Source organism: Hyperolius riggenbachi, chromosome 10 (genome assembly GCF_040937935.1).
Source record: "Hyperolius riggenbachi isolate aHypRig1 chromosome 10, aHypRig1.pri, whole genome shotgun sequence".
In the NCBI taxonomy this organism is placed as follows: Eukaryota; Metazoa; Chordata; class Amphibia; order Anura; family Hyperoliidae; genus Hyperolius; species Hyperolius riggenbachi.
In genome coordinates, this window is record NC_090655.1 from 139,428,566 (window position 1) to 139,443,632 (window position 15,067).

Here is a 15,067-nt window from a genome sequence, read left to right on the forward strand (position 1 = left end):
GTTTAATCCTGTATCCCACCCTTAGGGGGTGGAGTCCACTGTCTATCACATGCTAGGGCTCATAATTGGCTAGACAAAGCTTGTGATAGACACTCTGCATTTCAAGTGTTTTTACTAAAACCAGTTATCTAAAGTAACTGAGGGCCCAGAATTTAAGGATATCATCCTTAAATTCCAACAGTCCCCCCGAAATGACTTGATCTGCAGATCTCTCACCAATGGTTCAGACAGTATCTATGAGCCTGTTTTTATGGTTCACTTTTCCATGCTTGTGCTCTCATACTCTCTCTGATCTAGGTGTTTGCCCCTGAGAGAGAGAGCAAGACCTTTCGACCTTCTTTAACCTGGCTCTCTGGAGGTGCCCTACTTCTAGGCCCCTGTTGCCCCTCCTTCGCTCAGCATCCACGTCAAATGCGCATCACTTACACACTCGCATGTTCACGGAAAAGTCAAACTTGTTTGTAGCAAAAGAGCAGTGCCAGGTGTCTTTTAAAAAAAATGTCTTGAAACAATCGGCTCCTTTCCATATGAACTGTTGGAAGCTTGGAAAAATCTAACCTTGTATGATGTAGCTTAGCTTGGAAATATTGGCTTATGAGATTGTGTATTAGACCCTAATCTTCTAATCATGTTGATTTGTTTGCGTAATTTCAAACACAAACTCACCTGTGTTATGATGCAAATGATTGTAATCCCCATCATTATGACCAGTGGGTGCAGAAAAAAAAATTGAACTGCAGAGGCTCAGTCCTGGAACATCGCCAGAAACCTTTTGCACCAGGTCAGACTGGAACTTACCTCATTGTATTTGTGTTCAACCTCTGTCAGATCTCCTTGATCATGGTGAAATGTCACCCTAGTTTAATGTTATGTTGGTTTAACCTTTTTAACAAAGTGTGGTCTTGTGTCAAAATCTATACCCATCTGTTCCATGGTGTGTTATCTCTCAAGATAGGCATTTCCTGTGGAGCATTTAATTTAAAGGGGACCATAGACTGGTTGATTTCAGCCATGGATTGATCGATTCTATGGTATCAGTCGGAAATTGATTCTATCGAATCAACCGATTGATTCATTTGCTGCTGATTTCAATAATTTCAATAGGTTTGATCTATCTGACTGAATGGAAAATCTAGGTTGATCTGCTGCTGGCAGCAGATCGATGGCCCATAGTTTGGATCTAATGGTCCAATAATGCATTTAGATCGATTCTGAAATCTGTTCCTATTGTGTGGCACACATCAGATAGATTCCTGTCAGATTCTACCTGAAATCTATCTCATGGTCGAATCTGCTGCAAGTCTATCAGTGTATGGCCACCTTAAGAGTTCTCTTAACAATTTGAGGAAGAACATAGTCAAACCTAGACTGCTGGATTCGCATGGGATCTCCGGTCACACAATACGTCCCCCTGGTGAGATCAAACTTGTCTGAACAATTATGAAAATGTACCATGAATGTGTCCGTAGATATCTTGTTTTAAAAAACAAACTTTTCCTTCAGGCTCCAGAGATATTGGTTTGGCTTTCGAACTGATCTTTTGGATGGCAGCTGTGCATTCTGTGCTATTGAGCCAGCATGCTTTATCACTAACTCTGACTTGTCCTGGCAAACACATGTACTTATCTGAGAATTGCCAGCATGAAGACAAGTCTACTTGTTTCACCTCTGTCTAGCACCAAAAAATGTTGACCTCTCAGGTCATGGTGTAAGACATGTGCGGAGGAAACCGGTGTCCCTAGGGATACTACTGAAACTACTACCTGGGTACTTCCATTGGTAGGAACCAAGGAAGTAGCAGTGCATGAAGAACTGTTGCACCCTTTCCACCTGTTTACCCAAACATCCCGGTGCCTCCATGCAAAAGATCCTTCCCCAGGAAAATTGATAAATCTCTTCTTGTCAAGTTTCAGTTGTAAAGGAGTTTTACCGACTGACAAGGCTTGAACCATTATCTTAAAATCTGCTTTTAACTCGGTCTGCATGGACAGGCATGCTACTTCCCATGCAGTACACGTATCATGTGCAGTCATCTTCGGAAGAATTGTTTGAATGTGCCTTTAAATGTACCCCTGATCTTTATAGGTGCTGTGCCTTAACTGTTCCAAAACCATGCTCATGTGATGTTGGGTACCCACATTCTGTTGTCCCAATTGTTGAGTGACCTCTGTCATGCCTTCTATGTCTACACTGTTTGCTACTCCCATTCCAGCCCCCATGCCTCTCAAGATTGCATCTGATAAATCCTGGCTACAATATTCCCTGTGGAATGTGCCCACGACATAAAAGCCTGTACCGAGGTGGCAGCAGTAGTGCTGCAGTTGGGGTAGAGCTTAGATATTACCCACTCTTCTAAGTTAATCTGCCAAGTTATCAATTGAAGTTGGGCCTCCATAATAATTGGAGTAGCCCTCAGTTGATTTAGCTAAAAAGAGCCGCTTTTTACAACTTGATGTGTTCCACATGACAGTAGTTTGGGTTCCTGGGTAGTCACTGGCAGGGTGACTACCCGAGCTATAAGAGTCATGGGAACCCACACTTTTACCATCATGGTTTCCCTTCTCATTATGTAGGAGCTATTGGGCCCTTAAACTCTAGGGACTGTGGGATGCAAAACCCGTATGCCCATGGTCCTTCATCCTCCCGAACTAAGGGCACTATTTATAAACTCCCTCTTTTTAGTCCCATCACCCTCCCATCATAGAGAGTCCCCAGGATGATACCTGATGTATCCCAGGATTCTACCTCTCTACTCCAAAATATCCCCTAATCCATTAAACTAACATTCCATGCTAATCCCTATGGCCCTCCCGAGAAGAATATGGTTGGTACTCTTTCTTCTGGGAAATTGATTAGCATCTCAATGACAAAAGATGTTCCTATTTGTCCTAATTGGACCTTTACTCCCCATATGTCCTTAGGGCCCTTTTCCACCAGCGCGTTTGCGCTGGCTGAATCGCAAAAACGCAAACCGCTAGCGATTTTACAATCGCTACGGTTTGCTTTTTAACATAGGAATCGCGGTAGGTAATTTCCACTACCGCGATTCGTTTTTACTTGAACGCGATCGCGCCTCGGAGCGACTTTTGCCGCGATTTTGCTATGCAGTGCATAGCATAGCAAAATCGCGTCCGCGAACGTCGGGGAATCGGCGGTAATTGCGATTCAGCAATCGCTAGCGTTCAGCGTGAACGCTAGCGATTGCTAGTGGAAAAGGGCCCTTAGGCAACATGCGTACTTTAGGTCGGGAAGAATGTACTCTCTGCAATCTTTCAATTAAGAGTACCTTCTTACTTGCCCATCTAGAATAGGGATAAGTTGCTGAATACAGATTGTGTGGTAATGTCTCGTATGGTGTAACCCGTGTTGGCTCTCCTTTTCTCGGCATCGCTCTCCCCACCCTCTTGGTGACCTGAAAATGTGGCTGGATCTCAATTCTTACTACTTGTTCCAAAAACCAAAACCCTTCTGCTTTCCAGCCTTTGTGCACATATAGTTGTATCAGGGACTTTGTTGGCTACTCCAGACTGTGATATTGTTCCCCGCTTCTATCCTGGAGGAGAAATGATGTTTACTGCCCATTCCTCTCCAGTCTAGAAGAACCCCACTCTGGAGCACCAAGACAAGATAATCCTGAACAATACATTCCACCTTTTGCATGTGCCTATTGTAGTGCAATGTACCTTCTTAACAAGACTTTGGATTGGTGCATTTGCTCTAGGAGTGTGACATTTAAGAGTAAATTTAGGCTTCCGTTAATGACGCACTTCCAGTACATCTGACCCTCCATACCTTTCACCAACATTGTGCCATTTGTTTCCACACCAGTGATCTTTTTCTCCTTTCCGGCCTAGCCCATTCAGGCCAGTCAAAGGAAAGCGAAAAAAGATCAGTACCTTTACCTCCAAACATAAAAATGCTTGGGCCTCATGTTTCAATTAACCCTTTATTTTCCATGAGAACATCTTAGCTTTACTACACTTGTATCTTTGTACATAGGCGGCATTAGTCTTAGGGTGAGGTAACATAAAGACGAACCTAAAGCTGGTACTAGGCTTGTTTTAAGATGCCATGAAAAGCTTAAAGCGGAATATAACCCTGCATTTCAACTTTGCTCTAAAACATTATTTACAGTATATTATATGCAACCAGCATTTTTTTTTTACTAGACCAGCATTGGAAGGGTTACACAGGGCTTTAAAGTTCCTTTAGATTTCTGCAGACGCATCCGAAGCTGAAATAGATACATTTTGTTTACATAATGTATCTAAGTGCTGAATGTGACTCATCTCTCTCACTGAGAAGGAGCTTGGACGACAGCCAAAGAGTGTGTAACTGTTTATCAATAGATACATGTAACTAAATAGAATGTATCTATCTGAACTTCTGCATATCTCTCCAGGACCTTTAAACCTCTGTATTTAACCCTTACAATGCTGGTCTAGTAAAAAAAAAAAATGCTTTTTGCATATAATATGCTGTAAATAATATTTTAGAGCAAAGTTGAAATGCAGGGTTATATTCCGCTTTAAGATGAATTTCAGATTCCAGCTTTGCGGAGTCACCCTTAAGACATGTCTGCATTTCGGCTGTATATCTGTTTTTCCAAATAAACTCCTTACAAGTTTGAAGACGTCGATCAACTGATAGTTCTATCTCCTTTGCTGCTGCTGTGACGAATGTCAAGTTATCACAGGTTCTGTGATATGGTGCCGAACAATGGTGTGGTGTTGTTGCCCATAACAAACATAACAAATAAACAGTGACACAATTTACCTTCCAATTCCCCCAACTCTGAGTTTGTACATCTTTCTGGGAAGTAAGAAGACAATTACCTGCCCTGTCCCATTACGTAGGACCTTGGCTGAATAGAAGTGATTATTGTACAAAGTCAGAACCAATTGCAGAACAGACTAGTTGAATAAGGTTTTTTTAATGATTCGTTGCATTGTGTGTACTTTGGAGTGATTCACATGAAATGGGTCCTGACGAGCTGCAGGAACAGCTGCTGGAAATGTTACATAAATGTGAGCAAAATGCCTGGGAGAAGCATTTATTTTATTAGCTCTCAATCAAGTGTCCGCCTCACAAATCCTGTACATGGCTGTTCATTTGTAACTTAAGATTTCTACTGTAGTAACAAGCAAATTGATCTGTTGCTATGCCTGCTGTGAACAGGACTAATGCATTTATTCTACACCTCTGTTTACTGTATTCAGTTTCACTTCCAGATGGGAAAATCCAAGGAACATGTAAAGGTGCAATTTTTAGTGAACAATCATATTTTTGATCAGATTATTCTGATTGCATTGTGTAAAAACAAAGAAAGGCATGGGCCCAATCTATCCTGAATGATTGCATTTTCAATTGTTTCCTTTACCTCTACAAGACCGAACGGCTCTGGTCTACAGATTTTGTGGACCAGAGCCTTCTTTTCCCTTCAGTATACAGTGATTTCTGCTATTGGCTCACAGTAATCACAAGGCGATTAGCTTCTGACCCAGACAAAGAAGCTCTGTTGTCAATGTGACAGCAGAGCTAGAAGGCAGCAGCACCACTCGATCGGTGAGAGCGACAGGAGCGACAGAAGCTTGCAAACGTGGATGTTGAAATCTACTCCCTTGCAGGCTTTAGAGGACATAAACGGTGTAGATTTCAACTGCGGCCTGCCGGAAAGCAGTTTAAGAGATGGTTGGCTGGCTGATTATCATAGATACGATCACAAATATGATCGTAAGTTGGATTTGTTATAGCCATGGGTCTATTAAATACAATCTTTTCTTTAGATCCGAATGATCTTCATGAATAAAATGATTGTTCACTGAAAAATCACACCATTAATGGGCATCTTAATGCTTAGTTTTTAGGGTGTGTTCACACTATGCCACAGCAGTGCTGTAGCCTGTATTATGTGAATGCACTGTACTGCTCAATGGTCCATTACATGGCCTTTTGATTGGAGGTGTGCTATCCATTAAATTAATTGCAATGTAGTTCTAGAAAACGTATGCATGCAAAATGCAAAAAAACATTTTTTATAGAAGACTGCATCAGATTTTAATGAAATGGGTCTATGTGTACCATCCTACAGAAGACCACTGCAGAAACCCATCCGATTTGAGTCTGCAGTTTCCCAGGCCAGGGCAGCTGTCTTCCTCACAGCTGTTTATACCTTCCCTAAGCAACCTGAAGTGGACTTTTTATATACCCTAAGTCCTTTAAAGAATATGTTCAGGATTTGTTTCAGCATAAACTCCTTTCCATCGACTCTCAATGTGAATTCTCTACGTGCAATACTCCCCCATACTTGCCTATGAGGATCATCACCATTGGGGTCCCATCATCTGGCTGGACAGTCCATGGAGTTAAAACACATGTGAGTGGGTGAAGTTGTGATCAGCCTTTTCCTTGCACCCACCCCCATTTTTCTGTTTAAATGAATCAATCTAGTGATGTGTGGGATGATTAGAATGCTTTGTATTAGATTAATTATTGCCCACATTTATGCTGCTGATTTACGATGTACTATATACAGGATCTTCTCAAAAAATTAGCATATTGTGATAAAGTTCATTATTTTCTGTAATGTACTGATAAACATTAGACTTTCATATATTTTAGATTCAAATACACACAACTGAAGTAGTTCTAGCCTTTTATTGTTTTAATATTGATGATTTTGGCATACAGCTCATGAAAACCCAAAATTCCTATCTCAAAAAATTAGCATATTTCATCCGACCAATAAAAGAAAAGTGTTTTTTAAACAAAAAAAGTCAACCTTCAAATAATTATGTTCAGTTATGCACTCAATACTTGGTCGGGAATCCTTTTGCAGAAATGATTGCTTCAATGCGGCGTGGCATGGAGGCAATCAGCCTGTGGCACTGCTCAGGTGTTATGGAGGCCCAGGATGCTTCGATAGCGGCCTTAAGCTCATCCAGAGTGTTGGGTCTTGCATCTCTCAACTTTCTCTTCATAATATCCCACAGATTCTCTATGGGGTTCAGGTCAGGAGAGTTGGCAGGCCAATTGAGCACAGTAATACCATGGTCAGTAAGCCATTTACCAGTGGTTTTGACACTTTGAGCAGGTGCCAGGTTGTGCTGAAAAATGAAATCTTCATCTCCATAAAGCTTTTCAGCAGATGGAAGCATGAAGTGCTCCAAAATCTCCTGATAGCTAGCTGCATTGACCCTGCCCTTGATAAAACACAGTGGACCAACACCAGCAGCTGGCATGGCACCCCAGACCATCAATGACTGTGGGTACTTGACACTGGACTTCAGGCATTTTGTCATTTCCCTCTCCCCAGTCTTCCTCCAGACTCTGGCACCTTGATTTCCGAATGACATGCAAAAATTGCTTTCATCCGAAAAAAGTACTTTGGACCACTGAGCAACAGTTTAGTGATGCTTCTCTGTAGCGCAGGTCAGGCGCTTCTGCCGCTGTTTCTGTTTCAAAAGTGGGTTCATGCTTCCATCTGCTGAAAAGCTTTATGGAGATGAAGATTTCATTTTTCAGCACGACCTGGCACCTGCTCACAGTGCCAAAACCACTGGTAAATGGTTTACTGACCATGGTATTACTGTGCTCAATTGGCCTGCCAACTCTCCTGACCTGAACCCCATAGAGAATCTGTGGGATATTATGAAGAGAAAGTTGAGAGATGCAAGACCCAACACTCTGGATGAGCTTAAGGCCACTATCGAAGCATCCTGGGCCTCCATAACACCTGAGCAGTGCCACAGGCTGATTGCCTCCATGCCACGCCGCATTGAAGCAATCATTTCTGCAAAAAGGATTCCCAACCAAGTATTGAGTGCATAACTGAACATAATTATTTGAAGATTGACTTTTTTTGTTTAAAAAACACTTTTCTTTTATTGGTCGGATGAAATATGCTAATTTTTTGAGATAGGAATTTTGGGTTTTCATGAGCTGTATACCAAAATCATCAATATTAAAACAATAAAAGGCTAGAACTACTTCAGTTGTGTGTATTTGAATCTAAAATATATGAAAGTCTAATGTTTATCAGTACATTACAGAAAATAATGAACTTTATCACAATATGCTAATTTTTTGAGAAGATCCTGTACACTATTTTACATCGGTCTCTTACCCTTACGGAGCTTATGTATATTACTTAAACAAACTCTGTGGCTACTGTGTTTTATTTTTGGCAAGAAACCACAGCATTAGAGATTGTCAGTGAAATGCAAATAATACTGGGTTGATGCAGGAGTATGCACATTTCTGTATGTACATTTATACAACTTGAAAATGGACCAATCAAGTTCTACCTTAGTGAAATTCGATTGGTCCATCTTTAAGTTGGATACATTTGCATACACAATTTCCATTATTCCACATCACTTCAAAGTTATGTGCTTTTCATTGATCATCCCTGTACAGCCTCCACAACAGTGGGATTTGGTGGGGGGGATTTGACACTGTTGCTTGGCTACAGATTTGTCTGTAACTGAGGGAGGAACGATTGGTTGTATAGCAGTGGAGGCAATGTTTTAGAGCAAGGATTGAGTGCCTGGTGCTGAACCAAGTGTGACAAATTGGGAATATCATTTATGGTTAGGCACGGTTTTGAAAGATTTTTAATCTTGCTTCAGACACTGAAACCAAATGTACTAGAAATGTGGAAAACCAACAGAAACAAGGAAAAAAACATACACATTCCTTCCAAACTCCATACGTGATTCTGAACATAGAACCTGCATGATACACACATACAAGGGCTGTTGCCCATCAGGAAGCGGTGCCCCCTTGGGAAACAGTGTGGGGCCGAGGCTGTAAAGTGTGTCACTAGCTTGCAGGCCAGTGAATGTTGATGGGGAGGTGGGTAGATGGAGTGGCACAGGAGGGCTTACTATCTGACCAATGCTTCCCTGATAACAGTGGCTTGAGACGGTACAGAACTGTTATTCCAAATGTAAATGTATGTATTGTGTAGTTAGTCACCATGTAAAACTTTATCCAGATTTTAGTTAAATCTCATTTTATCTGCAACACTGATAAACTATATTTAATTACAGGATATTCTCAACAATATTGAGACCTGTGACCTGGAAGAAGATGACCTCATGCTGGATGTGGAAATACCAGAAGACCCACCATGTGATTCTAGTTAGTATTGTTGCTATGGCAAGACAAATCTGATTCCTGCTCTTTATGAAAAAAATGAATTATCTTTGAAAGAACAATATTTCTGATGATGTTTTTCATGCATGACTGTTTCTAGTAGGACTGGCTAATGGTTGCTTGTATTTCCCATCTCAGCCAGTTGACTCCTTTCAATCCTGAAGAAAATAATAATGGGCCTTGTTGGATAATGCCAATGTGGGAACTGTTTCGCTCTAACCTGACGTCTATCAGAATTAACTAAAAAAACATGATATGCTGCACCAGTTATCCAAATTCACTATTAAGGGGCACTTTAATTTATTTTTTACTTAGTTGTCCTTTGCCTACTCTTCTAATCCAAAGGTCTCAATTGTCATCCCTGGTCAGGCCAGGTGTAAGTTACTTAAAGAGAACCCGAGGTGGTATTTAATTATGTTAGTGGGGCACAGAGACTGGTTGTGCACACTAACACCAGCCTCTGTTGCCCCATGGTGTGCCTCCATGTCCCCCCTGCGCGCCGCTATAGCCCCCGCAGTGCTGGCGACACGCAGCGCGTTGCCAGCACAATGTTTACCTAAGCGCTGTCTGTCAGCGCCGCTCCCCCGCCTCCTTCGCATCGGCGCTACCCGCTCGCGTCACTTCCCTCCTATCAGCGGGAGGGAAGGGACACGGGCGAGTAGCGCCGATGCTGAGGAGGCGGGCGAGCGGCGCTGACAGACAGCGCTTAGATAAACATTATGCTGGCAACACGCTGCGTGTCGCCAGCACTGCGGGGGCTATAGCGGCGCGCAGGGGGGTCATGGAGGCACACCATGGGGCAACAGAGGCTGGTGTTCCTGTGCACAACCAGCCTCTGTGCCCCACTAACATAATGAAATCCCACCTCGGGTTCTCTTTAAGTTCAATGGGCAAAGACCTTTATAGTCACTGCACACCACAATGACTGGAAGGCCATCTAAATGTGACCCTTGCTGCTGGGCTCAGGGCTGTGGAGTCTATACAAAAATCTTCCGACTCCAACTCCTCAGTTTATGAAACCACCGACTCCAGCTCTGACTCCGGGTACCCAAAAAGCCTCTGACTCCTCGACTCTGACTCCTTAGTCTAATACTTACCAGGGCTGTGGATTTTATACAAAAATCATCCGACTCCCGTCTCCTCAATTTATGAAATCACCGACTCCAGTTACCCAAAATTGCTCTGACTCCTCGACTCCGACTCCACAGCCTTGGCTGGGCTGATGCATATTGGTTCAGCTCCGTCTCCTACTACTTACTGTTCCTGCTGCTGGTTTCCATAAGGGAGTTAGGTAAGACCTCACACATCCAGGACCATGGCAGCAGTATATCTGTATTGCTTATTGCTGCCTGCCAGGAGTGCCTACTTTAACTTCTGTGTGTTTGGGGGGTTGGAATATCATGGTATGAACTAGTTACAGGTAGACAATTCAGCACTAGCCTAATAGCAAGCCTCTAGGTTTTACATTTGTAACGCCTTAAACATTGGGGTATGTAGGGATGTTTTTCTTCTTTTTAGTCAGGACAGAGATTAGCAATCTTTCCCTGTTAGTGCCTGTCTCTTTTGTTGTATTTGAGGCCACATCTTTTGCTCCTGCAGCTGTCAGTCAGTTCAGTGGTCTGTTGCATGAAGATCCATTTGCAGAGTGGACTAGAATCTTAAAATTTGTGTACACTGGGTGCGTTGCTGATTCTGCGGCTTGTTAACATACCTATAATAGGAGTTATAGTCCCACTGGATTAGTCCTCACCCCAATAAAACGTCTTCCTTTTCCAGTGCTCTTTGCCCATGGTAGCGTTAGTATTATTGTGCTGCTCTGCTGGGCTGTGATTATCCTTGCCTGACCTTTGACCTTGAGTTTGGTTGCCGCCTGGATTGACCCCTGCTTGTGCACCCTCATCTGCTCATCTAGCCCTTTGGTTAGCGTGAACTTCTGACTACCCATGTATAATTCTCCAGACTAAATGAGCCCAGTTTATCTAACCTTTCATGGTAAGTTGGCCCTTCCATCTCCCTAATCAATTTTGTTGCTTATCTCTGCACCTGCTCTAAAACTGCAATATCCTTCCTGTGATGTGGTGCCCAGTACTGAATTCCATATTCCAGATGTGTACAAAATTGCTAACAAAATATGTTGCTAATACAGTTTTAGTGAAGAAGCTATCTATGTGCCATCTTCTTTGTGATGCAACATATTCCAGATGTGGCCTTACTAGAAAGTTAAACAGGGGCAGTAGTATGCTAGCATCACAAGTTTTTATTTCCCTTTTAATGCATCCCAAAATTGTATTTGCTTTAGCTGCAGTGGCTTGGCATTGAATATGATTACTTAACTTGTTGTTGACGAGTACTCCCAAGTCATTCTCCATGTTTGATGTCCCCATCTGTATCCCGTTATTTTTTTTTTACGGTGCTAGAGTGTTGGTACAAACAAAATGTATAACTTTACATATTTCAACATTCAATTTCATCTGCCATTTATGTGCCCATATAGCCATCCTATCCAGGTCCTTCTGTAATATGTCATCATCTTCCTGAGAGCTGATAATTCTGCACAATTTTGTACCATCTGCAAAATGGCAACATTATTTTCTACTTCTGACTACTGGGTCATTTAACATTGAAGAGCACTGGACCCAGTACTGACCCCTGTGGAACCCCACTGTTAACAGTCACCCATTTTCAATATGATACATTGATCACAACTCTTTGCTTTCTGTCCGTTAGCCAGTTCCCTATTCATGTATACAAGACTCTTCCATGAGATTGGCTCACAGTGATCACAGGGTCAGGTGCCAATGAAATCAGCTCCTGACGGGCTCACAGAGCTCTCCCACCATAGCAACGGCAGAGAAAGGGGCCTGCAGTGATGGGAGATCAGCGGTAGCGGTGGGTCCGTGCGAAAGCCGTAATTGAAAACTATGTCCTGGCAGGAATAAGCAGCCACAAACAGGGCGTTCATTTCAATTTCAATTCAATTTCAACCACAGATCTTGCAGGCGTGCTAATTTCTTTACCTGCAGTAGTGTTTGAGTCACACACCTGAAATAAAGTACCGTATGTGGCTAGTCCAGTCACACTTTAGTCAGAATCACCTGATCTGCATGCTTGATCAGGATCTAGGGCTAAAAGTATTAGAGACAGAAAATCAGCAGTACAGCACGGAAATTTTCATTATTTAATAGGAAACAAATATAGCAGCCTCCATATCCCTCTAAGTTCAGGTGTGCTTTAATATGTACTGCTGGCAACCAGTGTCAGGAGCTCTGCAGCCTTTTGTAGATCAGATTAAAGCAGGATTAATAAAAATCAGATTTCAACAGCAACTGGCCTGAGTGTATTAAGTGATAAACATGCTAATCCTGAATTCAAAACTTTCTGCTGTTATGGTTTGGAGTTATCACATACCTTAGGGGCACTGTCTCTTTAATTGCCATTGCCATTAGCTGGCAAAACAGTTGCATGCTGGGGGGGGGGGGGGGGGGTCTTTTTATCTGTAATATATTCTTTCTCTTGCCTATATTTCCCCCCTCCTTCTAATGACCTAAGACAGTGCACTTCCTAGTATAGACCTCAGTGGGAGTGTCTGAAGACTCTGGGAGGAGGGCAGGTAATGAATACACATTTAGCAAGAGGAGAAAAAAAGAGGGAGGGAGGAAATGTTGTCAGGCTTGGCTTCATTCAAAGGTAACCAAGTTGGAAACTGTCTAGAATAGGATTCTCTGCTTTTTTATAACATTCACAGGAATCATAACGTGGACAGTGCAATACATCTGTTATGTAAGTAGAACTAGTATTTATCTACTTATATATGTGTTTTTTTATATCTAGGTTAGCATGGGTGTCACTTGTTCTTTAAAGAGGAACTCCAGTGAAAATAATGTAATGAAAAAGTGCTTCATTTTCTACAATAATTATGTATAAATGATTTAGTCAGTGTTTGCAAATTGTAAAATCTTTTAAATCCCTTATTTACATTCTGATATTTTTCACATGGTGACATTTTTACTGCTGGCAGGTGATGTAGTTGCTGCTTGCTTTTTGGCAGTTGGAAACAGCTATTTCTAACAATGCAAAAAGATTCACAGACAGGAAATTGCCAGGACCATGGTCCTTAGAGTTTCTTGTGGGAGGGATTTCACCACAATATAAGCCATACAGAGCCCCCTGATGATCTGTTTGTGAAAAGGAATAGATTTCTCATGTAAAAGAGGGTATCGGCTATTGATTAGGATGCAGTTTAATTCTTAGTCACGGTTTCTCTTTCAAGCGGAATGAAACCCAGCATTTCTACTTTGCTGTAATAGATTATTTGCAGTATATTATATTCAACCAACATTTTTTTTTACTAGAACTGCATTCAAAGGGTTAACACAGGTTTTAGAAGCTTCCCTTCCAGCAGAGCTGGCGCTTCCGAAACTTTACATAATGTTATCTAGTGTTTAATTGCATCAAGTCAGGAATGTAAACAAAGCCTTCTCTCACACCAGGGGGTCTCACAAAGGCAGTGAGACAAGCATAAATGCTTTCTGATGCTTTCTGATTAAGTTATAGGATGAATAAAGCAGTTATTAATGAAATGCAAAGTCAGCTCTCAGAGTAAAATTAGTGTATTTTAGGAATGTATAATTTCTAAATGAATAATAATACTTATGCACAAATATGCTAACCGTATGGCATATAAAAAGTAGGAAAACATGTTTTTATTGAATATTAAGTCAGGGTTTTATACCGCTTTAAGGGCCTGTACACACTCTGTACTTGCGCTGCGTTTTTAAAACTACATGCGTTTTTGATCGCAAGGTCTTTTAAAAAATCATGACAGTCTAGATGACCTGTACACACTGGTGCAATGCGATTTTTCGCAAGCGCAGCAGTGTGTACAGGCCCTAACCAAGATTGCAAATTACCTCTGGCACATAACCTCCCCCATCAACATAAGAGGCATACTCCAATCCTGTTTTGTCAATTTTAGGAGGTGCCTCCAGGCATGTAGATTCTGGTACACTTTCTTAATACAAAACTGTTAAGCTTTGCACATTGTGGGTGTGTGTCACAGCTACACCCAATATTAAATATTTGCAAAAGGTCTTTTAGAATTTTAAAAAAGTTAGTGTGAATCAATGTAAATCTTCCAAAAGAATTAAATTAAAAAAAACCTGAGGCCCGGTTCACATCTGCTTTTGCCAACGGAACTGGCCGTACGGTTCCGTGGTGCGTTCCGCTGAACGGACAAAAAATTCAGCAGGACCCAATTTTCCGGACCGTTTCGCTCAGCGGAATGGAAACGGAAGATTTTGCAGCTACATAGGAACAAATACAGTTTACAGCACACTGACAGTTTTTACCTAATCGTGATGGCTGATCTGTACGGCCGCTCCGCAAAAAAACGCAGATGTGAACTGGGCCTGAGGCAGATGTCACAGAAAACCACATTTAAACTGAGAGCTCATGTAAATCAGTGGGCTAGTTCCATGTGTTTCTCAAAGGCAGAAAAAAAACCTGACATGCTGCACATGCGGTCTACCCATCGTTACATTAGCTTCTGTGGAAAAAACGTGCACGTTTTTCTTTATACACGCACACATAGTGTGTAGAAAATGTGTGCAGAAAAATGCATAGAAAACTGACAGACAAGTGCGACCCCTGCTAACTTTTAGGAATGGCAACACTTCCATGTGCTGCTCTAATTCCTATTCATTTCTGCAGAATATATTGCAGACACATGTTAAACCTATATAAGCACAGAGAAGCTAATTAATGAATGTTTTTTGTTATGCTGTCAGCATGATGTTACATGAAGAGTCCTGCATCGCGTCTTTAACCTATTAATCGCACCAATCCCGTAGTGCAGGAATGTGCTTGTTACCTCCTGTGATTGAGCTCAGCAGATCTTCCTCTAACTGTG

General features: G+C 41.8%; 1 protein-coding gene across 7 annotated transcripts in view; it reads left to right on the top strand.

Annotated features, from left to right (window-relative positions):
* CCSER2 (coiled-coil serine rich protein 2) overlaps positions 1-15,067 on the top strand; it is a 410,112-nt gene that overhangs the window by 119,248 nt on the left and 275,797 nt on the right. For all 7 annotated transcript variants that reach the window (XM_068258342.1, XM_068258338.1, XM_068258341.1 and 4 more), the window contains exon 5: positions 9,054-9,144. In XM_068258342.1, the coding sequence (XP_068114443.1) occupies positions 9,054-9,144 (91 nt within the window). The remainder of the gene's footprint in view (positions 1-9,053; positions 9,145-15,067) is intronic.